The sequence below is a fragment of the Corapipo altera genome, unplaced genomic scaffold (assembly GCF_003945725.1).
Source record: "Corapipo altera isolate COAL_440 unplaced genomic scaffold, ASM394572v1 65, whole genome shotgun sequence".
Classification (NCBI taxonomy): Eukaryota; Metazoa; Chordata; class Aves; order Passeriformes; family Pipridae; genus Corapipo; species Corapipo altera.
The window spans coordinates 11,442,993-11,468,809 of record NW_020884891.1 but is presented as its reverse complement, the minus strand read 5'-3'; the positions used below and the strand labels follow the sequence as shown (position 1 = coordinate 11,468,809).

Here is a 25,817-nt window from a genome sequence, read left to right as displayed (position 1 = left end):
GGGGGGGCGCGGGTGCGGGAAGGGGCGCGGAGCGGGGCCGGGCCGGGCCGGCGCGACCGCCGCGGGCCGCTCGTCCCTAACTTCGCCCCCAACTCCGCTCCCCTGCCCCGCTCCGTGCCCCGGCCCCCGGTACCGCGGGTTTTCCGCTCCCCGCGGGGGCAGCGGGGCATCCCGGCAGCGGCCGGGACGGGCAGGGCGCCTCGCAGCCACTTGTGGTGCACCTGGGGGGGTTAATGGGCGCAATTAAATATTAACGTTGTGCTAATAAAAGTTAAATTTTCAAACGCCTGGGAAGCTGTAAATAGGAAATATTGTTGCGGGATTATTTATTTTATTATTTTTTTTAATAAAAGGGGAAAAAATTAATGCGGAAGTGGGGAAAGAAATAGAGCCCAAAAGTTAGCATCATCCTCTCGGTGACTTGCTGATCGCATCTTTGCGCTGACCACTATGCCTGGAGCATGTGTCACTTGGTGGAGCAAGAGCAAGCACTGCTCACCTCGCAGGGCTCCGCGGGGTCCCATCGTGGTTAAAGTCAGCCTTTATTTGCGCCCTTTTTTATATATAAAAGGTTACTGCACTTTGATGGGGCGAGTAATCCGTCCTGCCTTCCTACCTGAGCAGCAGCTGCTAACATGTGAGCTCCAGCTCCTGAAGGGATAAGTCACAGCCTGGCACTGTGCATGCCACTCCAGCCCCAGTGTGGTAGCCAACTAAAACAAATATTTTATATTAGTTCATATATAACACTTAATAGGCAGAAGTATGTATATTTAATAGGCTGTCTCCAGTCTTTTGGACATGATGTAAATATATATTAATGTAAAATTTAAATCCAGTGACTGGTTTCTCTTGGCTTGTCTGCAACTCAAGTGTCAAGGAAGAATAATTTAAGTCTCTGTATTGGGAATGGTAAGAGGTGTCTGGGGGAAGAAAGGCCTGTGTTACTGATGGGACGTAATGTGGGGAGAAGGTGGTGTGTATTTATAAATATGTGCACACCATATATGTATATATACATAGGTGTATGCATTCATCCATATGTCATTCACTTGTTATTTTTTCCTCCTCTTCCCTGCAGAGTCAAGATGGCTAAAGGTGATCCGAAGAAGCCCAAGGGCAAGATGTCTGCCTATGCCTTCTTTGTGCAGACATGCCGTGAGGAACATAAGAAAAAGAACCCAGAGGTTCCAGTCAACTTTGCAGAGTTTTCCAAGAAGTGCTCAGAGAGGTGGAAGGTACCTTAATTTGTGGCTTCCTCAAGGGATAACTTCTTACAGTATCTGCTAGGATGACATGTGTGTGTCTGAACACCAAGGGAGCTGGTGCTGTTTTGGTCTGTGAGTCGTTCTTGGCAAGCTGTCCTGGCCATTGATTGCGTGTTGCTGACGCCTGTAGCACTTGTGAAGGTTTCAACCTGGTATATCTGCTCACTTAGGTGCTTCCACTACAGTCTGGCCTTTTTTCCTCTTCCCAAGCAATGCCCTTTAGCAGTTACCACCTTATAGACATGTGTCCCGAAGAAGACTCTGACTGTTCTTGTTCCATTCCCTTTGCTTCCCTCTTACTGAGTATTCTAGTGGTGTCTGTTATTCCTGGTACAGGACCTTCGTCCCCAAGGTGGTCCAGTTAGAAAACAAACAAATTCTGAAACTCCTGTATTGAGTTGGTATGTGTTGGCTTGTTTACATAAAGTTTGCCAGCTATTGAACAATTGGGTAATCACAGGTTTGGTGTCTTGTTTTTGGGGCTTTTTTTTTAGACCATGTCAAGCAAGGAAAAGGCTAAATTTGATGAAATGGCAAAGGCTGATAAGGTACGATATGATAGAGAAATGAAGGACTATGGACCAGCTAAGGGTGGCAAGAAGAAGAAGGACCCCAATGCCCCAAAGCGACCACCGTAAGTAACTGTGAGGCTCTAAATGCACAACTATTTTGGTTCATTTTCACAGTCTTTGTGTAACACAGGTTTCCACGAAGGAAGTAGATGGGGGGCATAGTGTTGGTGTAGCAGGATTGGTAGTGATACTGTCCTGTAGACCTTTTAGGCAGCCTGTAATCTTGAGCATGTAGAGCACTAAGAGTAGATGTCAATAGTTGATACCGTCAAACTCATAGTTATGGAAGACGTGGAAGTGACTCTCACAATGAGCCTTGTGTATCTAAGATGAAATTGGGTGAGGGGGATACACAACACTTAATTAAAAAGAGCAGAGTGAAGGCTGCAGATCTGGGCCTCAGTAAAATTGAAACATGTTTGGGTTTGTTTCATTTTATAAATAAAAATAAAGTTTCTACTCAGTGTGTGAGTGCACGTTTGAGTGTTGTGGGTGAGGGATGGAGGAAGGGGGTGTTCCCCAGGCATGTTGCTGCAATGCTGACTGTCCTCTCGTGTTTCTCCCCAAGGTCTGGCTTCTTCCTCTTCTGTTCAGAGTTCCGCCCCAAGATCAAGTCCACAAACCCTGGCATATCCATTGGGGATGTAGCAAAGAAACTGGGTGAAATGTGGAACAACCTCAGTGATGGGGAAAAGCAGCCTTATAATAATAAGGCAGCTAAACTGAAGGAGAAGTACGAGAAGGTAAGTCTGGTTGTCACTTGTGCCTCCTCTGTACCGGCTCTTGCATTGATGTGTTTCTGTAATGTAGACCCAGCTCAGGTGGCCCCAGGACAGTGAGCACCTCCAGCTTACAGCCCTGTTCTCATCGTGCTGTGCAGCCGAGCTTTGCGTAGGTTGGGGCAGAGCAGGATAGAGAGCCACAGGCGGATTCTAGCGAGGAGGGAGAGCTTTCCCCAGTGATGCACAGTGTTGGTCCAGAAGAGGGTTTGCTGTGCTGTTACAGGAACTTTGTCCCATTATCAGGAAACTTTTAAGAGAGGCTGGGTTCTCATCTCCTCTTCAAAGAAATAACCATAGAACGCAGGGTTCCCAGCCTCCATCATCCGTGGGCAGTTGAGCACCCTGAGGTGTCAGCACACCTGTGTACTCCAGTGCTGGCTGTCTCCCCTCTGGGGGTGCAGCTCTGGAAGGCCAGTCCCTTTATATAAACGCCTGCTGCTGTACAAATGCTCTGTGTGTTTGCTGCTTAGAGCAAATTAAGACATCCTCTTGACTTTGCAGGATGTTGCAGACTACAAGTCTAAAGGAAAGTTTGATGGCGCAAAGGGAGCAGCAACCAAAGCTGCTCGGAAAAAGGTAGAGGAAGAAGATGAAGAGGAGGAGGAGGATGAAGAAGAGGAGGATGAAGATGATGATGATGAATAAAACTGTACAATACTTGTCTCCATGTGAATACCATAGAGTAGGGGAAACACCATAAATGAAGCACCTCTTATTCGAGATGGTGTCTCTTGCCCGTATTAGGCTTAATTAAAAAAAAATTTGGATTCCGATCGCGTTGTAGTTTCTAAAAGTGCTCTAGAAATTGTAACTGGTTTACATGAAGTGGCCATGGGTGTAGTGAGCACCCTGAAACTGTATCAAAGTTGTACATATTTCCAAACATTTTTAAAATGAAAAGGCGCTCTAGTGTTCTCCTAACTCTGTGCACTTTGCTGTTGGTGTAACAAAGCATTTAAAAATGTTTCAAGCATTTTTTTAATTTGTAAGGTGGTGTTACTATATGGTTATTGGCTAGAAAATCCTGGGTTATAAACTGTACATATCTATAGTTTGTAAAAACTAGACAGATTCTTGTGGTACATGCTTAGAGTTATGATGCCTTAGAGGAGCAGTGATTACTTGGAAAGGCTGTACGTTCCCCGGGGTGCCATGGCCCAAAGCATGCACTGTGAGGGTAGATCTATTTACACTACAGTGGGCGTCCATTTAGCTTAAAGTTGTCTTTCTGTATATAGTGAAATAGCATTCTGCTGCCATTCTTAGTTGTGGAAGGGGGTTCAGCTGGCATGAGAAGTGTATGGATTTTTTTAGTTAAGTGCGGTAGTTTTTAAACTGAAACTGTAGACATCTCTTCATCGTCAACTAAGTGAAGAGCCAGTGCAGCAACTGAAGTTCAAAAACACTCTGTACTTAAACGAATTTGCAACGTTCTGTTTTTTTTGTATGTTTAGAATGCTGAAATGTTTTTGAAGCAAAATAAACAGTATTACATTTTTAAAACTGTTCTTGACAACATTCTAAATTTCTGGTTTAAAAAAGGATCTTAACAACAGCAAGAGGTTCATTTTGAAGTCTGTGGCATCCCTCAGGGCTGGTGACTTAGGAAACATTCTGACTCAAGGATTTAAAAAAAAAAAAAATTTAATAAAAAAATATGGTGGCCAGCCAAAACTGGCTGAATTGAAAGAGATGGCTGCTCCAGCTAATATGCAATCGTAACTGTTTATGGCTGAGTGGCATAAGATGCTATGCAAGTTTGAACTTTATTACTTGAACTTGGGAGCCTAAATGAACATTCATGACGTAATTGTTTGTTTGTGTGTGTATATAGCAGCATTCAGAGATGCAGAGAAAGGTAGGTGGCTAGGAATGAGGCTGACACCATGGAATAAGTATAAAAGCATAGTTTGGATTTTTTTTCAGTTGTGTTGGGTAAATTTATAGCCCAAATGCATTGCTGTACATATTAAAATGTGCCTTTTTTGTCCTGTGTTAAACTGTTTCAGACTTGTGGTTTTTTCTAGCCTCTTGATTCATGGCAGGAGCCAGGCGCCTACCCTAACTCCCTGCTGAAGTAGGAGCGTGGCGCAGGTACTTAGTCTGTGTCCTTTCTCTAACGACGCAAGTTTTAGCAGGAATTGGGTGCTGTGAGGTGGGTTGGGGCAGCTTGGTATGTCTTTCCCCCTTTGTTGACCAACTGGCTGTGTTGAAGTCTTGCCTTCTTTCCAAATCCGAGCTGAGGATGTTTTGCAGCCCTTGCAAGCGAAAGCTATCGCCTGGTCTCTAACTGGTGACTCTAATCTCATTTTTCCTTAGCATGGAAATGGCACCAACTGGGAAAACTACAGCACTCTCTCTACCCCTGAATTTCTTCCTTGTACTGGCTGTAGCTAGCAGTTGGTGTTTGCTTGGCAGAGAGGAGGAGATGGGGTGTGCCAGGGTACTCGGATAAATAGCAGGTCAAAGCTGTGGGCTGCTGTGTTCAGCTGATTTAAGAGGCCAGGGTAACTTAGGGGTGTAAATGGTGGGTATGGGCTGCTGCCACTGCTGCTTTGGAGCCAAGCTGTAGATTAATGAGGGCCAGGCTTACAGGCAGTAACTACTTAGAATGTGGTTAAAACTTCTTTGTTGCCTAATTGGGTAGCACATCTGGCTTCCTCTGCCTTCTCAGCGACCCTACCGTAACTTCTCAGCGACCAACAGCTTGGCAAAAGTCTGATCTAGTGTTGAGATGAACTGAAACCTGAAAGCGAAACTTTCAGGATGGAGCAAGCTAATAAACTTTCATGAAACATAGCAACATGTAGCAACTTTTATTTTTAAGGCAAAGTTACAGTTTGATCACTTAAAAATACTTTTATAGTTGCTTAATTATGCTAATTTTTAGTGTCTTTAATGCACAAAAAACCCCCAAGTGTGAAATTTGCCCCTATTTTATGGGCAGTTGCATTTAAAAAGCCTCAATAAAGCTGCATCTGGAAAAGAAATAGGTACTTTTGTATTCGCTACCCTTTCTGCATGTCTTCTGATGCAAGGGAGAAGGCAACTGGAGATTCCAGCACGTGGAAATTTGATGGGGAGGTGGTGGAGTAGAATAAAAAAGTGATGGCATCAGTTCAGGAGCTCTAATACTGTTTCTATTGTCTAGTTGGCAAAATCTCCCCTTAGCCACATATGGGAATTAGTGTAGATCACTGCTGTGCAAATCGAGCTTGGCTTTGAATTAACTGCTAGTGAGCTGAGCCCCTATTGATAGTATTAGCAAATGAGGACTAGAGCTGACACCTCTTTGTCTTTGTTATATTGGAAATCTATTGAGTTGCAGAGCTTGATTAAGGTCTTGGACCTTACAGTACACTGCCTATTGCTGCTCTGCACACACCTAAAATAAGGCATGCCTCGGGAATGCTGTTCAATACAGTGCTAGTGCAGGACTCCAGGGACTCAAGTTTGGGTATTGCAGATGTGATGTTTCTTTCCCCAATACTCTGCTGTTGATAAATACCACAGTGTGGATTTATATAAATAGCACAATTCCACACACGCAGCCCCGTTCTCTATTCTGAGATGTCATCTCAAATATTGGGAACTGCTTAATTTCACCCAGCTCCATTTTTTTTTTTTGATAGAACACCCTCCAAATGCTCTTCCTCTGCTTTGAAATGGTTGTGGTGTTTCAGAGCAGACACTTCTGCTTTGAGCTGCTGCACAGCTCAAACTTCTAGTTTGACTTTAGTCCCAAGCCAAGCAGAGTAAATATGTCTCTTATTAACTCCACGATATGTAGAGATGGGTAGTGATAAAATAGATTTCGGCAAAGGGTGGGGAGGGATGAAGAGAAACTCTTCCTTGCTTGAATTTGACAGAGGTAGCTTGGGAGTGCCTGCATTTCCAAAATGTGATGTGTTGCATCCCCCTGTACCTGCTGAAGTTGGGCTGAGGTGGGGACTGTGCGGACTAAGGGGCTTGGTTAAGAAAAAGGTAGCGTCCTGGTTCTGGAGCTGTTAAAACCCCACTCCCTGCTCTGGGGAGGCAGAGGGTGGCTTGGCTGGGCAGGATGGTCCCTCCGGATGCCTAAACCAGTGGCCGAGATGTGAGAGGTTTTGCTCAAGAGAAAGTGTCTGAGGGTGCTGTGGGGCAGAGACAGCACTGACCTGTGTCATGCAGGTCATTTCCCACGATTGGTGCTGTTTGATTTGCACTCAGGCCTGTGTGTACTTTTGAGAACACAGTTGCTACCAAAATGCATCACATCCCTCTGAAATCAAACCAGCTGGGGGGGTGATAGGATGAACAGGGCTGCTGAGCTGTGCTGTGCAGGGCAGAGCCTGCCTCTGCTGAAAATGAGCCCCGGAGTCTTAGCACTACTCAGGGAGGCAGAGGATACTGCTTGGTACCCTGTGTATTCTGAAATTCAGTTGAGACGTGGTAAATATCTGGCATGAGCCAAATGTGAGCACTTAGACTGAAGGAGGGGGGCTCTGGGGGAGGGGCTGAATTGGGGATGTCCCCCTGAGGGTCTGGGGGTCACTCTCCACAAGCAGCACAAGGAAAACCACATTGCAGGATTGTTTCCTACTGCTGTGTCGGTACCCTAACACATCTGTGGGGAAGCAGTGCATTAATTTTTCTATAATAAAAATTAATTAAAAGTCCTACTCCAAATGCATATTGAATCAATTAGCAGTGAACGTCTGCAGCTCTAATGGAGGTCCATAGGAAGGTGAGAGTCTGCTTTGGGGATAGGGCTGGGGATACAGGCAGAGCAAAAACATCTCCCTTATCTGCTCCCTTTGAACAGCTGATTTTTAGGTAGTTTTATTCACTCCTAATAAACCCTGCAGGAACAGCAGTGAGGTGCAAGGGCTTCTGTTGGCTCTGGGTCAGGCGGTGGCAGGTGAATGGCTTTTCACTTCCAGCCTTCAGCACTATTCTGGCAGCTGCCTCGAGTTTGTTTTCCCTCTGCTCACTCAAGCTGTTGCTTCACAGGCAGAGGGACATCCCCTAAGTAAGCCCTCTTCTGCTGCAGGTTTTGGGAAGCTTGGATGAGGAGGAGCAGCTGAGATGGGAAGTCCCCATTGGGGCGAGAGCAGGAAGCTGCATTTCTGGCCAAGCTTCCTGATGAGCCTCACACTCCCCTCTCTGAATATTCACCCGAGCTGGCTTTCCTCTAAAGGATAACGGGAGGAACTGTGACAAGTGACATATTTATTTCTTTCTACTAGGGCTGCACCACACTTTAATGCAGTAAACTGAATTCCAAATCACAGCAGCACTGCAAACAGTGTGCTGGAGATCGTGTTAGGAAGCTGTTGCTCTTTAAATGTGTGTCAGCTTGCAGTGGGGAAGGGACCAAATAACCAGCATGCCTGAGGGGGGTTTCATCCCCTTTGAGGTATCTTTGTCCCTTTCTGGCAGGCTGGGCTCCAGTGGGAGTGTGATGTGTGCTTGCCCGTGCTTGGGCAGCATTTGGCAAAGCACTTTGCAAACATCTCATCCTTCCAATAGGTCTGATCTGTACGTGGTAAAGCAGTATGTGGATGAGGGGGAGTGCTCCTTGGCTGTGCTAACAGTCTTGATTGGAGTTGTCTGCTGCTAAGAGCTCTTCCCTGAGCACCCTCCTGCACCTGGATCCCTAAATTAGGCAGGAGGAAGCAGCACAGCCCTGGTGGAGCTGACAGCAATGTATTCTGAGTGGTGAGTACCTCCTTCTCTTGTTCCTGGATGTGGCATGTCCTCACAGAAACATTGTAAAGTGGCTAAACCAGGACTAGTCTTTTATGGAGCAGGGATGGCAGGTGACCCTTCCAGAAGTGGAGAGCCTGAATGTTGAGCAGCAAGCTGGTGCTGTGGTGGGGCTAAGACCTCTGGAGGCTGGGATGGATAAAAGCAAATCTTTGTCTTGTTGAGATGAAAATGCATTAACCGTGGTAAAGGGATGTCTGTCCTGTGTGCCCTGACATGGTTGACATTTTGTTCCTGGCTGAATCCAGCAGCCAGGAAAACCACAGCTGGGAACCAAGCCTTGCTGTGGGGCTGGGCGTTCTGATGGTGTTTGTGGTTGACTTTTGAGCCCATGAGTTGCTTTTTCTTCCTAGCCTGTCCCCTCTGTAAAGCCCCTTCAGGTATTTCAGGTCAGAAAAATGCTCTTTTTGAAAATATTAATCAAACATGGCTTGGCTTTGTTGTTGTAAGAGCTTATTGCTTGTAAGTGTTTTTAACTGCTGCTTTGTGAAGCTTAAAATTTGCCTTATTTAGTTTAGAAAATTAATACCCGTAGCAGGATGAAGTGGTTTGAGGGATTGCTTGAGACAAATGCCTCTTGTCTGCTGGTAATGACTGTGTGATTGCTCTTTTACTGTATGTTACCTGGGATGTACCCGCAGTAATTCATGGTCCTGCAAAAGAGACTTGAGAAAAGTGTAAGCAGGGACAATTTGGTCTCCAGTTTTCTTAAAAAATGTGTTGGTGGAGTTTTGTTCACTTTAGCTTTGTAGCTCAGACTGGGGTTCTTCCCTGGACTTGCCTTCTGCAGTTGTTTAAGGTAGCTGCTACCTGCAGCTGCTAGCCAAGGTTCCTCCCCAGTAGCAGGGAGAGCAGAAGGAAACGTGCTGGGTTTTCTGTGGCTTTATTTCATTGCTTCATACAGTAACTTAGTTTTTGTAAACTGCTGGGAAGTTTTTCAAAGCAAGCTCAGAGATCAAGGTGTTGTGTTAAAAGACTTAGAAGAGAACCCTTTCTTTGAAGGATTTGTCTGAAAGTAGAATAAAACGTGACCAAATAGAATCATTGAATGGGTTGGGTTCGAAGGGACTTTAAAGATCATCTTGTTCCAACCCCCCACCATGGGCAGGGACACCTTCCACTAAACCTGGTTTCACAGACCTCCTGGCTTTTAAAGATCCTATTCTTCACCTGTTTAATTTCCTCCTCACTTCCCATTCCCTGCCCAGCTCTCCCTCAGTCCAGTGCAGCAGCCGTGCTCAGCACATCCAACCCAGCGGCTTATTTAAGGTGGTGTAATTTACACCCAAGTTTTGGGAGCAGACTGGCTGGTGTTTTCCCAGTAGTTGGATCGCTTAGGGAAGATCTTCAGCTATCATGGGCTGTTGCTCTGTGCCAGCTCAGACACCCACTGGTGCTATTCCCCTGAGATTTTTGTGCTCACAGCAGCATCGGGGTGAGGGTTACAGGGTTACAGGGATGCAGGAGCTGCTGCTCCAGGAGTGTGCTGGACCAGCCGGCGCGTGTGGGGCTGAACGGTTGTGATGGAGGTGGGAAATGGGAGCAGGAGGCAGCTGAGGGGTGCGGGTCTCCAGGTCTTGAGCAGACGGCATCCAGCCCACAGGGTCTCTCTCTGTGTCGGGCACCATATGGTGCAGTATTTCACAGCCGGCCCTGTGTGATAAGGTTCGGCAGCGAGTATGGATGAAAGGGAAGGGGTGGTCTCAGAAATGTTTTGCTGCTGCTTCTGCTTGGGTCTCTCATGGGGATGGTGATTGCCAATGAAATAGGTTAGGTTATGCCACAGCTGGGCTGGACACACCTTCTCATGGCAGGGACAGGACTGGGCTGCTGTGGGGTGAGATGAGGTGTTAGTTAATGTGTCAGTGGGAAGCACCTTCATATATATCCTCATCCTGCCAAACCTGAGGTTCCTGCCCATCAGAGGCACTTTGGTAGGGTCTCTTCCCCATTTACCCCTTTCCAGGCCGTGCTTGGTTAGTGGGGCTGTGCCAGAGCAGGTGAGAGCCTATCCCAGCACAGAGCTGCAGATCTCTGTGATCTGGAAGTGGGATTGCCTCCAGCCCCATAGCCCCAGGGGAGTGAGAGCCTCCTTCTTGCTAGGAGTGCTTGGGCAACCCCATGGGGAGGGTCCTGACAAGGGCTCAAGATGCCCATGGTGGGAGACAGGATCCTGCCAGAGGAGCTGCTGGTTTACTAGAAACCTTCTCCTAAATATGGACATGATTATTTTTATTTATTTCTTTGCTTGCTCTGGAATCTTTGCATTTTTCCCTTAATCCTGGAGGAAAATCAGCAGTGCCCTGCATGCATGTGACATGGCTGTGCACAAACTCCTTTTGTGACTTCTTTCTTTCATGGGAGAGAAACACATTCAGGAAAAGCAGGGCCCTAACAACAGGAATCAAGTGTTTCTAAATATGGACATCCCTTTTTGGACTAAAAAGTCTTTTTTGTACCATGCATATTTCCCCTGTTAATCATTTCCTTTTGTTCCTTGCAAACTTGGGTCCTCCAATGTTATAGAAGGAATTATAGCCTCTCTGTTTGTAAACTTTCCTTTATGATCCATGAACTGCCTTGCATGTTGGACGGATTTCTCCTTAATGTGGTTGGAAAGGCCAGCACTCCGGTTACTCACCCTTGGCTTTCCCTTTTTTTTAAAAAACAGTCATATTTGGCCTCAGCCCTCTCGAAATATTGGGGATTTTACAGGCCATTGAGCTTTGCCTGGTCCTATTCACTGCTTTTGTGTTGTACTAATTGGCTTGATAAAGAAGGGCCTGGGCTCTGTGAGGCGCTTCTCCTCCAAGGTGAAATGTGAGATGGAGGGGGAAATATTCAGATGTTCGCTAGCAGTTATGCTTGCTGGATAATCTGAATGCATCAGAAATGAGCTAGAGCTCAGACAAAGTAGAGGATTAGGAGTCTGAGATGGGCGAGCGGGTGGACATCTGGAAGCCTGCTGTTTAGCTCGTCTGCTGGGTGGGTTGTGTCTTCAGTATATGGGTTATAGGCACCAAAAATGAACAGCAAGCTGGGATCTCTGTGGATATATTCCAAAATAACAGTTTCTGTTGTTATTTACGGAGGACCCCACCCTCCCCAGCAGAGCTGTGTGCGTTCAAGCTCCCCCTCTGACGCTGGAGGGACATGCTCCGATGGCACTGTTTGTAAGCACTACCTCTGCCTGCTGCTCTGAGGTTTTGGGGAGAAGCCTCGCACGCCCCCGTGGCTGGTGTTACAGTGGATGCTCAGGCCCTGGGTTGCACAGTGCTCCCTGTGATTTTGGACAGGCGCCCAAACAGAGCCCAACAGAAAAGCAACTGCTTGGGGGAGGAGGAGAGAAACTCAACTCGGGGCTTCTGAGCCCTTCCCGTGTGCAGAGCCCAGTTCTCCCGAAGTTGAGCTTGCTGTTACAGCACGGGGCTGCTTCTGCCCCCACCAGCATCTGCTGTGGAGCATTGTCTGCCTGGGGTCAGCTTCCCCCGCCCCCCCCTCCAGCCCCTTGTCCTGCAGGCACGAGGATGAGGATATGACTCGGTCCTCAGAGTGTGGGTGGAACAGAGTTTTCTTCATTTGATGATGAAATAGGAGTTGAAAAATCCTTCTGCCTTTTTGAAAACACAGTGTTGGAGAAGGAATTACAAATATGTTGTGAACAGAAATAGCAGACTAGTGGTTTGTTTTGTTTTATTTTTCCCCAAAAAAGTAATTTCTTTCTCAGCCTCTCGGCGTGTTCTCCCTTTCTGCTCCTCCATCTCCAGCACTTTGCTCATGTTTCCATCCCCTTTCTGGACAACCTGCCCGGCAGCTTCAATTTTGGCCACAGCTGTAACGTCACTAAATGTGGCTGTACACAACTGGAGTCTTGCAGTGCTCCCAGCAAATACCCACTGCTGCTGGAATAGCATCCCACCTGCCCACAGGTGGGAAGCAGAAACATCACACTGAGCAAGCTGGCCCTGAGAGGTTCCTTGTTCAGGGGAGCAGTGTAATTCTCACCCTACCCCGTTTCTGGCAAAGCCAAAGCAAAGTGGCTTGAGGGGAAGGTAAAGAGGGGACCTCCAGGCATGAATGCATCACCCTGAGGCAGATGCACGAGGTTGTGCTGCTTTGGGTCATGCTTGGGGTGATAAAAGCAGGGGGATTTTTAATTAAAAAGAATAATCAATACTGCAGAAGAGAGGCAAGTACCAGGGCAGTAGAGACCTGGGCAGGACTGGTTGAAGGACATGTGTCCATTGTTGCTGGACATGATGCTCCAGGGAATTAAAGCAGGACTGAGGAGTGAGCCTGAATCAGACTCTTCTGTGTGGCAGCATCCACTGAAAGTGCTGACTCAGCAATATGTGCCCGTGTCGTGTCAAAGCTGTGCAAAATTTAAGGAGAGAAGGAAAGCACCGTTTCCATTTTTTTGTAGTTTGTGGGGGATCTTCTTGTTTTGCTTGTCAGCTACACACAAACTCATCTGGCCTGTGGTGCTCTGGGTACAGCACTGATGGGTGGCAGTTCCTGCTGAGCTGCCCTTTTTTATCACCTGTTTTTGGCAAAACTGCCTTGTTTTTATTTGGGAAGACCTTACTGGAGAGCAGAGCTGGGTCCTGGTGGGCACTGGCAGCATTTTTACTTGGTGCCTCTATGACCTGCTGGGGCTGAAATGTGATGTCTTATGTTTTCTCCATGTGAGCTTAGGGAGCTGCTGCTGAGGGCGACCTGCAGGTGCTGGATGGTGTGTGGGTGCACAGGTAAACCAGCTCCTTTGTTGGGATCAGAACACTGAGGATCCTGCCTCTTGGTCTGTGCTGGCTGCACCTTTTGTCTGGAGAGATGGAGGTCTGGAGGAGTGGTACAACACTGCTGCCATCACCTGTGGGCACCCTGGAAGCCAAACCTCTGGAAAGCTGGATTCAAAATCCTCCTTTTCATCCCAGGATGAGAGTAAGAGTATGTTTTGCCTGAAAAGCAGGGCCAGAAAGGTGTGTCTGTGTTGTGGGGGGACTCCAGATTTTACACAAAGTGCAGTTAAGCATCATGGTCCCAGTTCTTCTGCCAGCAGCTCAATGCATTGGAACTGCTCCATGCCAGGGGCAGAGCCTGAGGGGCTGCCCAGGGGTTTTAGGAGCCCCATGGCAGGGACAGGGCACCCTGCAGCTCCCTGATACTCTTCTGGGCTGGCAAAACCTTTGCTGTGAGGTGGAGGGTCCGGGTTTGGAGGAGGCAGCCCTGAGCCCCAGGTCAGTTCCCCAGCTTCAGCAGGGGATGCTCTTGGAAACAGGAGCTGCTGGGAGTTTGCATCCCCCTCGGCCTCAGCCCCAAAGGAAGCCTAAAGCCTCGGTCAATAATAAGCTTATAAGACAGTAAATCTTGGTAATGAGAAAAACAGAAGACAGCATCTGCTCAACACAATGGTGCTGTGTATGGTCTGGTAAACAGCTATTGAAAGGAGTTGCCCATTATCAGAGGGGTTACAGCTGAACAGCCCAATTTCCCTGCAGGATTGGGGGGTTTCACTGCCCCCAGCCCTTTGGAGTAGCTGCTGGAATCCTGTTGGGGCTGAGCATGGGGAGGGGTGACCTGTTGCACACAAGGCTGGGTATTTGCCCACAGGCACAGCAGCCCCTGCTGTGAGACCAGAGGCAAGTTGCCATCACCCTTCATGTGTGGAGCTGGAGGTGGGACCTTCACAGTGGTTGTCTTCTTCTTCTCCTGTGCCCATTCCAACATCTTGCAATGGCTGCGCTGGGTGATGTACATAACATTGGAGGGTGCTCTGCTGCAAATGGCTGGGGTAAAAACAGGAAACAGTTTCTTTTCTTGTCGTGTCTTTGGAGATGTCAAAGTGAGATGACGTGATGGGCAACAGGCACCTGGGCATGAATGAGTTGTGCAGGGGGCAGCAAGAAAAGGAACAGGCTGGATCACCTGAAATCCACTGGGATGAACCTGGTGCCCATGGGGTGGGAACTGGCAGTGATCTTGCTCCTGCTCCAACTGTGTGAAGCCAGGTCTGCAAAATGGGGAGGAGGAGGAGGAGGGGAGAGTTAAGGGGAAGGAATCTGCATATGGTGTGTAATGCATTTATGAATTGGGTCTTTAATAATTTACATTACCAGTTTAATACTTTGAATACAAATTATCTTGCCCATATGCTGTGCTGACAAACATAAAAATGGAGTAATCAAAGCTGTAATAGCACTACAGCAAAAAGACATAAAATGCCACTAGAAGGCTTAGGATAAATTATTGCATGCACACACTAGCTCTACGGCTCCCTGGTGCCAAAGGATGCATTGCAATTTCTTCCTTAGACTTTGCATTTGGGCTTGAGAACTGGTGCAGTACCAGGAGCACTGCTCAAAATTCTGTAAGATGGGCAGCGTTTAACAAAGAAAAGGGAACAAAAAAAGGCTCAGACTTGTTTGATAAACACCGCAATTTAAATTCTTCTCCTGCATTACATGGGCTGCCAAGAAAATATAGCCCTCTTATTTGTAGGGAGCCCCCTTCTTCTTCCAGCAGGGTTATTTGCATGTATTATAAACTGCAGTGCTGGCTTGCCATCTTCAGGCAGCTGCCACACACTGCACAGCATCTCTGTGCATCCTTTTCCATCCCTGTGCTAGTTGGAAGTGGTGGGTCCAGCCTGGGTCCACAAGGGATGCCTAAGCAAGGATGCACCAGGTGATCCAGGCAGTGGGCAGCATCAGTCCAGGAAAAACAAAAGTTTCACCTCATTCCTCTTCACGACTGTACCTGCTCCCTTCTGATGCCTGAGTTCTGAGGGGCTGAAGGAGGTGGGAGAGAATGAAACAGTCCTGGGCCTTTGGTGCTGCTTTTTGGCCACTCTTGGGCCGCAGTTTGGGTACAAGGAAACAGTATGGGTGGCCCTGAGAGCTCGTGGATGCTGCAAGTGGCTTAGTGGTTTGTTTTTAACAGTCTTTTGGTGCATGTGTGCTGGTGCACCAGGCATCCCAAAGGGCATGGGGCTCTGCAGCAAAAGCAGCAGATTTGCTGCTGAGCACAACATCAAGTTGTGCTCACAGGGAATAGCTGCAGTTTGTAGATGTCAGTAGACTTTGTGTTGTACCTTGTGGCAGAGCCTCTGCTTTTAAATACCAGCCCATTCATTGGTGCCACATCTCAAACGCATCCCAGCTACAGGCAATCTTTCACAGAAAGAGCCATTTAAGGCTCACATTTGCATACACTGAATTTCTCAGCTATCAAGGCTACTCCATGCTGTAATCCATTCTGTGCTTCTAATACGATCAGTGAAAAATGAGGCTTCTTCCCAAATAAATCATCAGCAATGAAGGAAATGGTGGTTTTCCTTAAGGCCTGAGGTTCCTGTGGTAGCAAAGTCTTTTCCAAAAGTCAGAGAAATCTGGGCAGGCTCCTTCTGTGCTGCCTGAGCTCACTGCCAGTCACCCAAGGACCCAAACCCTTTGTATATGAATGAGTTTTTCCTGCCTTTACCTCCCCAAGGATCTGCTGGTGTCTGTCTCCCTGGAATGTGGTGCCAGCAGCTGGGATGTAGCACCCCCAAAGGCTCGGGTCGTCCCTCTTTGGCTCATCCATTAATCCATGCACTGGTACACACATACCTCTCTCTAATATGGTGGGGTAGAGGAATGGATGCCAGTGTTTGGGATCCTTGTGTCCTGGTGAAGTGGTTTTGTTCAGGGCTGCAGGAAGAGAGAGTGAGCACCCTCCTCCTGCCCACCCTGCCTGTCCCTGTGGTCCACCTTGCTCAGCTTCTCATGTGCCCCCAAAGCCTGGGTTTCCCTCTGAACAGGGCATTTTGAAGCAGTCCCATTCCATCCCCTGGCTCTGGGGAGCAGTCATGTGGCACAGCAACCCTGTTATTGCAGCCAAAACCCTCAGTGCAGAGGGAGCACGAGCTTCTCCTGCCAGGGGTGATGGGGGCTACCTGGGTGAGCAAAGGTACCTGCATGGGCCAGAATGGGGAGGGACAGGTGGGCATCTGGCCCCCGCTGGAAGAACTTTTCCCATTGCCAGGTCTTCTGGAGAATAAGGCCCTCACTGATCCTTTTGCTCCACAAATAAATTGGATGGATCAAGACCACAATGAGAAATATCCCCATCCTCATCCAGAAGGGATTTTCAGCATAAAAGGCTTTATGTGACTCATAAACTCTAACATTTATTTCTGCACACGAGGTAAATATTTCCCTCTCTGAACATCTAAGCAATGCAATTTTGTTTGAAGCCTCCATTTGTTTAAGTCTGGAGGTGACAATAATTCACCTGTTTTCCCTTCCTGTGTTCCCCCAAGCAATGCCATAAGCCAAAATAGAGCAAACTCAGCTCTGGCTGTTTGTCACTTGTCAGCTCCCTCCTTCAGATATGTTCAGATGAGCTTTGTCCTGGAGTTTACATTTGGGCACCTTCTGATCTCTAGCTGTTGGTAAATGGCCTTGCGTTCTCCTGTTTAGAGGAAGAAATACAGCACACCTGTATGCAGCCACTGCCAGGGCAGGCAGGAAAGAGAGACATAACTTAATCTAACTCCAGATAAATCACGATTTCACAGCAATCTGCCTGCCACAGGCAGTTGAGAGTCCCATCTCCTTGGCACCGTAACAACACTTGTCACTCAATGTCCCAAAGAGACCTGCTCATGGCCAGAGATCACAGATGACTGAGAAGATGCCTGCAGTTGTAAACGCCATCAGTCTGGAGAGAAGAAACACTCCCAGGAGCCAATGTCAGATGAGGATGTACGAAGTCAGTGCTTGTCTCTGCGAGCATGGGATGTGCCCGTGGGCCACACAGATCCCCAGCCTCACACCTCCCCAGGTCTGTTGCCACCTGAAGCTCCAGCAGATCCAGGGAGGCAAAGTGCTGCCAGTCCTCTTCCCTGGGAGGGCTTGGGTCTCCAGCTTTTGGAGGCTGTAGCCCACTATGTAGCCCCCACACCCCTCTCAGGAGGGGGGACCTGTCTGCTTTTGCTCTTTGAGGGAGATGAGAAAAGGATGTTCCCCTTCCAGTGGTAGATATGGCTTCTGGCTCCTCTGCCCCTGCTCTCCTGTTCCCACCCAGGTCTCCCCTGTTCCCCCTGCAGCTCCCAATGCCTGTTCTCCAGGACATGTCCATGTCCAAGCCTAAACTCAATGCTAATGTGCACAAGCTGTTTCTTTATCAGTCTGCCTCTTTTTTTCTTTTTTTCCTTTTTTTTTTTTTTAAAGGAAACTGAATCCAAGGCTGCCATGTAGTGATGATGATGACATTATTGTTAGTCATTATTTCTATTTCCATAGCTCCAAGAGGCGGAGAACAGAGTCCCACTAAGTTAAATGCAGCACATGCTGTAACAAAAAGACAGTTTGGGTGCCAAACAACTCACAATCTTCTTTTAAATGTAAGGAATGTAAAATTAAGATTACTATAGCAACATCTTGCCCACATTGCACACAGATAGGATTTGTTGGTCTTTATATATATATGCGTGTGTGTATGTGTATATATATGTAATGTACATATACAAATCCTAAATATCTCTGGCAACTTTCCCTATAGTTGAATTTATATTTAATTTCAAGCTCACTGTATCTCAGAGAGATAAGTTTGCATCCAGCTTTCCTTCAGCAGCCTTGCCTTTTCCTTCAGGCTACTTTGTGCACACTGCGTGCCAGGCTCAAGTCCCCTCTGCCTGGGGAGAGCACTTGGCCCCTGGTTGGGAGCAGGGACAAGCCCTGACTGGAGCGGAGGTCATCCCATCTACTGGGGGTTTCATTTTAAGTGGGTACAACCCTCTTAAACCTTATAACTGACTTAATGTTAAAACTCCAAATTTGCTTTCTTCAGTTAGGTTTTAGGAGAGTAGGGTGAACCTGAGACATGCAAATCCCAAATTTTTCTTCCCATCTCTCTTCTCTCAAGTTATTAGTTCAACTTTAAATGAAATTTCCTATGAGTTATGAACTGCAGCTCTCATTTATTCTCCATGACTGAATAAAACCTGGGCCCAGAAATGCCTGCAGGGAGGGCAGAGCACACCCAGGAGCTGAGGGAAAGGCAGCAGGAGGACGGATGCTCTACAGCTTAGTGTGCCTTAAATTCTCCAGGAAAGCAGCAGAAATGCAAGCACAGTTTTCACCTTGTTGCAGAGGTAAGTGGAGTTACTGATAAAGGAGAATTTTAACACCTCCAGATCTGAGGAACTGTCTTTGCTTATGAGTCTGCAATCAGGGAGGAGGGGAAAACCAGGCACCAAACTGTGCTCAAGAGATCCAAAGGGTACTGCTTTCTGCCGAAGAAAGACACATCGGAGGGATGTGTCTCCTGAGGAGCAGGGGGAACTTGTGGCTCGTTTGTAGCAGCTTTGAGGAGCTGTGGAGCTGAACGTGCACAGTTGGAGGGCTGGTGGATTTGCTGTTTTGAGACCAGACTGTAATGGAGATCTGAGAACGAAAACTGAAAACGTCTGCTGGCAGATCTGGATGGAGAAGCTGGAAAGCAGCCTGGAGTTGCCAGCTGCAGATTTCTGGTGTCTCTGACTTAGCAGAATTAAATACAAGGAAATAAATCACAGGCAGCTCTGCCTGTGGGGTCTAGAAGGAAAGCAAAGTGGCTGGGGTGAGGCAGGTGAGCAACCCCGCTTCCCAGCGTGTCTGTGGGCACAGCAGAAGCGGAGGAGTGAAGAAGGGATCTGCATGGCACAGAGGGCCAGCTTTCAAGGCCCACCCAGGCAAACACAATGGCCTTTCTTCAGACAGAACTGCTCTATGAGCAGGAATCAATACCCTTCTGCAGAGCCTGCAAAAATGCTGACGGGTGTAAGTGTGCAGAGCTGATGCCGAGTAGGAGGTTTCTGGATGGAGCTATTGAAGAGATGGGCAGGACAGAGCAAGCGTGAGTAACGCTTCACACAAATGCTGGGTGCTGGTATGGATCTTACAGTGGCAGCAGAAGGCACAGGGGCAGCTGAAGATCGGATCAGGCAATGGGGAGTGGGTTGAAGACCAGTGGAAATTCATGAGCAATCACGTGTTATAGGGCAGAGCAAAGTGATCGTTGTAAGATGGGCACTCAGCTGTTTGCTGCAGGAAAGTTGTCCCTTTGCTGAATCAGCCCTGACCCTGGGCTAATCCATAGGCAGAAGAGACATTGCTACCTCTTTCCCCAAAGGAAGGACTAAAGGCAGGCTCCAGGGGTCTGACAGGGCAGCAGGACTAGGAACCTGGCCTGGGAGAAGCCAGCAAGGTCTATAGGGCTTAAGAAGCCATCTCCAAGACCATTGGTTAGAATGCACACACACTTTCTCATCCTTTTCTCTGGAAAGGGAATCCACCAGGACAAGAGACTGTTTATGACAAAAGTTAATTCTGGGCTTCTGTGGGTAAGGGCAGCTGCTGTGGGCAGTGTGAGAACCAGTGCACTGGGTAAAGGTTTGGTGTGCAACCTCAGCCCAGAGACCTGGTTATTCACCCCTTGGAAATGCTGTGGAGCTTTGCAGGTGTGCTGGAGCGTCTGGTGAAATCGGGGCTTTTGGTGGGAGTACGGCAGGAGAAGGGAATCATTTCCCTTTCCCCAAGGGGTGCGGAGTTTCCCATCTGGGAGATGCACATTGCTGATATGTACCAAAGTGACAGCCTGAGGAAAGGGAATCTCTTCACTGGGGAAAAAACTTTGGCTTTGGAGTCAACTGGCTGCAGCCCCTCTGTTAACTCTGCCATGCTGACGCTGTGTTTGGCTGCACTTCCGTAGGGGCAGGTGGGTACCACACGTCCTCCTTGGCTTCATGGCGCTGCTGTGCCAGCCATCATCCCCATCACCTCTCCACTTTTTATTTCTCTTGACCCCTGTGTTCCCATCAGCCAGTTTTAAGCAAGCCTGCCACCAAGACCGTAATCGGTTCCCATGTCCTCCTATTTATGCTCTCACCCACCAATTTGCGCAGGGCTGTCGAGCTCTCCACTCATAATTGACAGGGGAAAGCAATCTGCTTCACAAGAGGAAACATCTCCACCGGCTGCTGGATCTGAGCAGGCTATTTCCCATAATGAGGATGAAGTAAAACAGGATCTCACTAACAGCCGCGGATGTAGCTGAGCCCTCATTACTGCAGGCGCAGAGGTGCTGTTTGGGATATAATTAAGAGCTCGATATTTGGAGTGCAGCGTTGTCACACTGTCCTTCCCATGCTGCTGCCTCATAGCAAGGCAGTTAGAGCCAAGTGCTCCTCAAGTTTGCTCGAGTCACAGCTCCCACAGTCCAGGCTGCAGGAGGGGCTGCTTGGGGAAAAGGGAAAGCTCTTCTTTCTTAAGACAGTTGTTTCTCTCCTTGCAGAGGGTGACCATGGCAAATTTCAGCCTTAGCACTGGAAAGCAGCTGCCAATGGCAATGGCTAGTGCTGTCCCCAGCTGGAAAAGCAGCTTGGACTTGGTGTGGGCAGAATGTTTGCAAGTAGGTGTGCATCTGGGTGAACTGCAGTGCAAATAGGGGATGGGAAAGGGGGGAATGTGGAGGGGAGAGTCCCCAGAGCACCTTGGCAGTTTCTGTCTCACACTGTTCCTGCCCGACAAGGCAAGGTGCCTGAGCCATGCTGAATGTCTGAGATGCTGCACAAACTTTTGGGGGTGTTGAAGATAAGAGCAACCACCTCTGCTTGGACACTATCCATGGAGAGGAGAGCTTTCCCTCCAGGATCTCAGGAAGGCAGCCAGTCTCATCTCCTAGAGGCCCAAACTCCACCAGCTGGATCATTTCTGTGTCTTTCCTTCAGTGGGACTGTCATCTGGGCAGAGTCCTCTGCTACCATTGGGCTGAACATCCTCCCTTGGCAGGCTGCACAGCAATGAGGCTGCCTTTGCTGGGAGCAGGCCCTCTGATTTGGGATTTTTTGGGGGCAGGATTTAGTAAAATCATTGAAAAACCCCACGTTTTGTCCTAGCACCGTGAGACCTGTAGCAAGACCTATTCCAACCTAGCCCAGCACAGGATGCTGGTGGTGAGAGCTACCCCGATGCCCAGCACGTGTGTGCCCAGGGACACGGAGCTGGGTTCAAGCCACTGATGGTGCTGCAGAGAAGAGCTGGAGTTTCTGCGCACGCATCGGAAGGACTGGAGTTATTTGCTAGCAGAGACTGTACAAATCCCATGCATAATTCAGCTCTGCCATACAAATCATCCCACCAGTAAAAGCCTTTTCAGAAAGCATGATTTGATTGCAACAAACTTTGACCCAAATGTGCTGCAGCCGACAGCCCCGTATGACAGGTTTAAAACTTTTGCCGTCACTTCCTTCTGAGAGGCAGAGTGAATCTAGGTCACCCTCCCTTGCTTGTTTGTAATGAGGCTAATTCTGATTTCATTCATGTTGCATCCTTGAGTTTGAGATGGGGGAAAAAAATGGGAGATTTGAAAAGGCAAGTCAGCCTCAAAGTCATTCTTCTTAAATCCCATCTCGGAGCAAAGGAAGTGGTTTGATGTTGCGTCCCAAGGCAACATTGACGGTGTCATTTAATATTCAGGGTAGAAAAGGAATACAAAGTTTTTCTTCTTTCCCTTTTTATTTAGATTGCAGTGTTAAGCAGTTGAGCTGAATGAACAGGCCTGTGTCCGCAGCTTTTTGAGCGATTAACAAAAAGGCCTATTCTGGGTGAGTGAGCTGCGAGCTCTGCGTGAGGCTGCTGCTCCAGGGACAAAGAGGGGAAGTGGCTGAACACGAGGTTATTAGTTTGTCTGGAGTTTCCAGGCAAGCACGACGGCACAAATAGAGCCGCTTGTTTGTTGATCTGTTCTGCGAAGGCAGCTCGGGGCAAGCTGCTGTACTCATCTGTTTATTGCTGAAGCAGCCAGTGCTGTTTTTCCCAAGACTGGGATTCTCCTACGCCATGCACGGGACAGCTGTGTTGCCTCTGCAGTAAATAGCTGCACAGTCCAAATGGACAAGAAAAAGTTTGGGAGAGAGGAACTACCACTGTACGTGTTTGGCTAGAGAGGTGCAGGGGGATAATGGTGATTCCCTCTCTGATAATGGTTTGGAAACAACTCTGCCTCCCAGACACATGCTGGATTTAAGGGCAGAATTGAGTTATTTGCTCTGGGGAAACCACTAACCTGCCCCATAATCCTGGTGGTCCCTGTGCTCCTGGTGCCTGCTTTTGCAGGGAGGGAGTTACAGATCAAAGGCACTTTGCCTGCACCCTGCCTGCAACTAAGTCAGCATAGAAGTTCAGGGGGAGGTTTCCTGGTGCCCTGATTTTCTGTCTTCTTTATTCTCATGTCTCTTCCTTCCTTTGAAGTGGGACACCAAGGCACCTTTGAATGAATTGGAATTCTGGATTTTTCCATCCTGGTATTCCTTATCCAGTGCTAACCTACCTGTTCTAGGGAATACCCAGGGGGCCAGTAATTATTTTGGTAAGCATGGGGAGTTCCCCAGGTCCAGCTAAAGGGAATGGGTATGTCACTGTCACTTATCAGGCTCAGTCAAAAGAAGACAAATTGGCCTTAAATATGCCAAATTCAGTAGAGTAGTATTTGTGGAGAACAGCCATTGTCTTTGTATATTTGACAAAAGTTAATTGTCTCTGTGACAAAATCAGTGTAGTAGTCAGCCTCTCCCTGTATAGGAGGAGAAAAAAAATCCTTCATTTATAAGTGATTCATTAAGTAGCATTAAAGCTGTCTCTGAAGACAAAATAATCTTTTTAAAGAGGACTCATGGTAGTGAGAAGGAAGATTAATGCCTCAGCTATTTTTCAATTATGTAAGCTTTCATTTATTACGGTATACCTGGATTAACTCTTACTAAGCTGTGTGCTCTGGTAGGTAGGGTTGGGAAGGGGGGGTGTTTTGTGCCCCTGGACACGAGGCAGGGGCACAGAGAGAGGGATGAACAATTCTCTGCACATGGCTGCTGTGATGGGTGTGAGTGGCACGGCAGGAGTGATGCCTCTTCAGCCTCACCATTACCAAAGCTGTGACATTTTTGCATAAGGAGTGTGCATTTATGGTGCTTCAATATTTTACAGTGATTACATTTTACTTGATCTTCCTGTTTGCATACAGGTACACACCCTCCCCAGCGTAGTTTGGGTACTGAAGAGCTCCGGTTTCTGACTCTAATTCAGTTGCCTTCTCCTGTGATCATGTTCATGATCCTTGCACAAGCAAATGAGCCTAAATTCTTCTAACACACTGGGGATACTCTTATTTCAGTATGATTTATGTCAGCGGTTTCCAGTAAAGTGTAATTAAAAAGGTCTTATTGATACCTCTACCTTCATTTTTTTCCCTTGCCACTGCCTCCTAGAGTCTTGTCTTAATTGAAGCAGTGAGGAGACCATTTAGCAGGAAGGTGGGAGGAAACAGCCTCAATATCATTCATCTAAATCACTCCAGTTGCTCACTACATCTATCAAAATTTCTTCTAAGTGTCTTATGAGAGATTAGCTGCTGCAACTGTGCAGATGCACACGTGCCTGCTAGAGCTCTGCAGGCCTTCCCATCCAGGGCAGCCAAACCAAGGTGTGGAAGAAGGCTGCTTTTTGCAGGTATAAATTATGCACCAAAATAAGTTGCCAGATGAAAAGCCATTTTTGTGTTTTTCCTGTTGCATCAGTTTCACAAAACATCACCCCCCTTCTACCTTGCACTGCTGCGCGAGCAAGGCTTTTTTAAGTACAGGTGAGGCCAAAATCAGCTTTGGTGCTCTTGCCAACACACCTGTATATAAAGTTCAGGTCCTCCTGAAGTCACATCCCAGCTCTCCACAGCCGAAAACCACCTGAGAGCATCTTAAAAGTGGTGTAAAATCTGTCAGAGAAGAGCAGAGTGAAGGTGAAAGGTGCCGAAAGGATCTGTCCATATGAGCTGACCCTGCTTCTGTACCACAGGTAGGTCCTGAACACAGAGCAGCTGAAAGTCTGTGAACATAATTATTTGGTTTACGCAAAACCTGCAAAACTATGCAGAATTCAGTGCAGAGTCAAAAGGAAGCCCAAAGAAGCTCAACTTCAAGCCAAAATGCTCTTTTACTATTTGAGAATTTAGGACTTTGATCATTACCTTTAAAACCTCCATTTTTGTTTCAAAACCGAGTGGTCTCCAACCATGGGGAAAAGGGAAAGAGACATTTAAGGCAGCTTGTCTCAGCTAAGGTCTGAGTGCAGATGCGGGGCTGGCTCTGACCCCGCGCCACCAGGCCGGGACAGACCCTGTTTGCTGCTGGTTTCGGCTGTGCTGTGCTGCTGCTTGTACTCTGCCGGCGGGGAATGAGCCATCAAAGCGTTCGCTTTCAGCTTTGTTATTGATTCACTCGACTGGGCAGTTGTAAAACCCCCATGACGGGTTGTGACACAGCCTTTATGTTTACTTGGGCACTTTGACCTGCACGCAGAGGGGTGGCTTTGGGCTGAAGCCAGAGGAGGTGGCGAAGGGCAGCCCCAGCGCCCCTGCCCTCTGTCCTGCCCCCACCCGGGCTCCAGCACAGCGTCCTGACTGATGCTGAGCAGCCCTGCTATGGAGTGAGTCTGAGAGAGTTGGAGTTGTTCAGCCTGGAAAAGAAAAGGTTCCAGGGACACCTTATGGCACCTTCCAGTACTTAAAGGGCTACAAAAGAGCTGGAAGAGAAGTTGTAGATACTCCATCCCTGGGAGTGTTCAAGGCCAGGTTGGATGGGGCTCTGAGCAATCTGGTCTTAGTGGAAGGTGTCCCTGCCCACAGCCGGGGGATTGGAACTGTATGATCTTGAAGGTCCGTCCCAATCCAAGCCATTCTACAGTTCCACATTATCCATAAAACTTATTTTCTGATTTTGTTTTCTAAACAAAGCTGAGAGTTCATGTGGTTGCAGTATTGCGGCCACAGTCTGACCACAGAGGCTTGGTCTCTTCTCGCTCATGCTGGTGTGGAATGAAGCACAGAAGGTGCCGGGAAGCCCCAGCCGCGGGTCTGGGCTGCGGGAATACCGGCCGCGTGCTGTTTTCCTGCGGCTGAGAAGCGTGCCAGGGCGCTGGCTCGAGTTTAAATTATTGCTGAGGCTTCCGCATCGCACACATTGCAACCGGTAAAAGGTATTACACCGAAAGTGAATGGTATATTATTCTGTGGCGTAAGTGGTTGGGAAAAGTCCCTGTGGGGATGGGTTTGCCTCGGGGGTGGCTGGCTGGGAGCGGAGCCGCGGGGCAGCGGGAAATACAGGCAGAGTGAAACACGGGCGCAGGGAATCCTTCAGCGACTCGGAAAACGTCCGAGGGCGGGAGCCGGGCGAGTGTCCCGGCAGCAGCGCAGGCTGGAGGCGCTCCCGGCCGGCCGGGAGGGCGAGTGGCAGGCGGGCAGGGGGTGCGGGCCGGTGGCATCGAGCGGCCGTCAGCGAGTCCCTCCCTGGGGTGCGGGGGCCCCCCCGCCCCGGGCCCGCCCGGCTCTGCCCGGCGCGGCCGCGCGGTGGCGCCATCGGCCCGGGAGCGGCGCGG

The 25,817-nt window shown here is 48.3% G+C and overlaps 2 protein-coding genes across 2 annotated transcripts in view; both read left to right on the top strand.

Moving 5' to 3' along the window:
- The window catches only part of HMGB3 (high mobility group box 3), a 6,480-nt gene extending 1,858 nt beyond the window's left edge, over positions 1–4,622 (top strand). The window contains exons 2-5 of the mRNA XM_027645401.1: positions 1,082–1,238; positions 1,763–1,902; positions 2,409–2,583; positions 3,124–4,622. Coding sequence (XP_027501202.1) covers positions 1,089–1,238; positions 1,763–1,902; positions 2,409–2,583; positions 3,124–3,267 — 609 coding nt within the window. The 5' untranslated portion in view covers positions 1,082–1,088 and the 3' untranslated portion in view covers positions 3,268–4,622. The remainder of the gene's footprint in view (positions 1–1,081; positions 1,239–1,762; positions 1,903–2,408; positions 2,584–3,123) is intronic.
- Positions 4,623–18,404: 13,782 nt separating this feature from the next.
- Positions 18,405–25,817, top strand: part of GPR50 (G protein-coupled receptor 50) — a 51,338-nt gene continuing 43,925 nt past the window's right edge. The window contains exon 1 of the mRNA XM_027645390.1: positions 18,405–18,505. Within this exon, the coding sequence (XP_027501191.1) occupies positions 18,427–18,505 (79 nt within the window). The 5' untranslated portion in view covers positions 18,405–18,426. The remainder of the gene's footprint in view (positions 18,506–25,817) is intronic.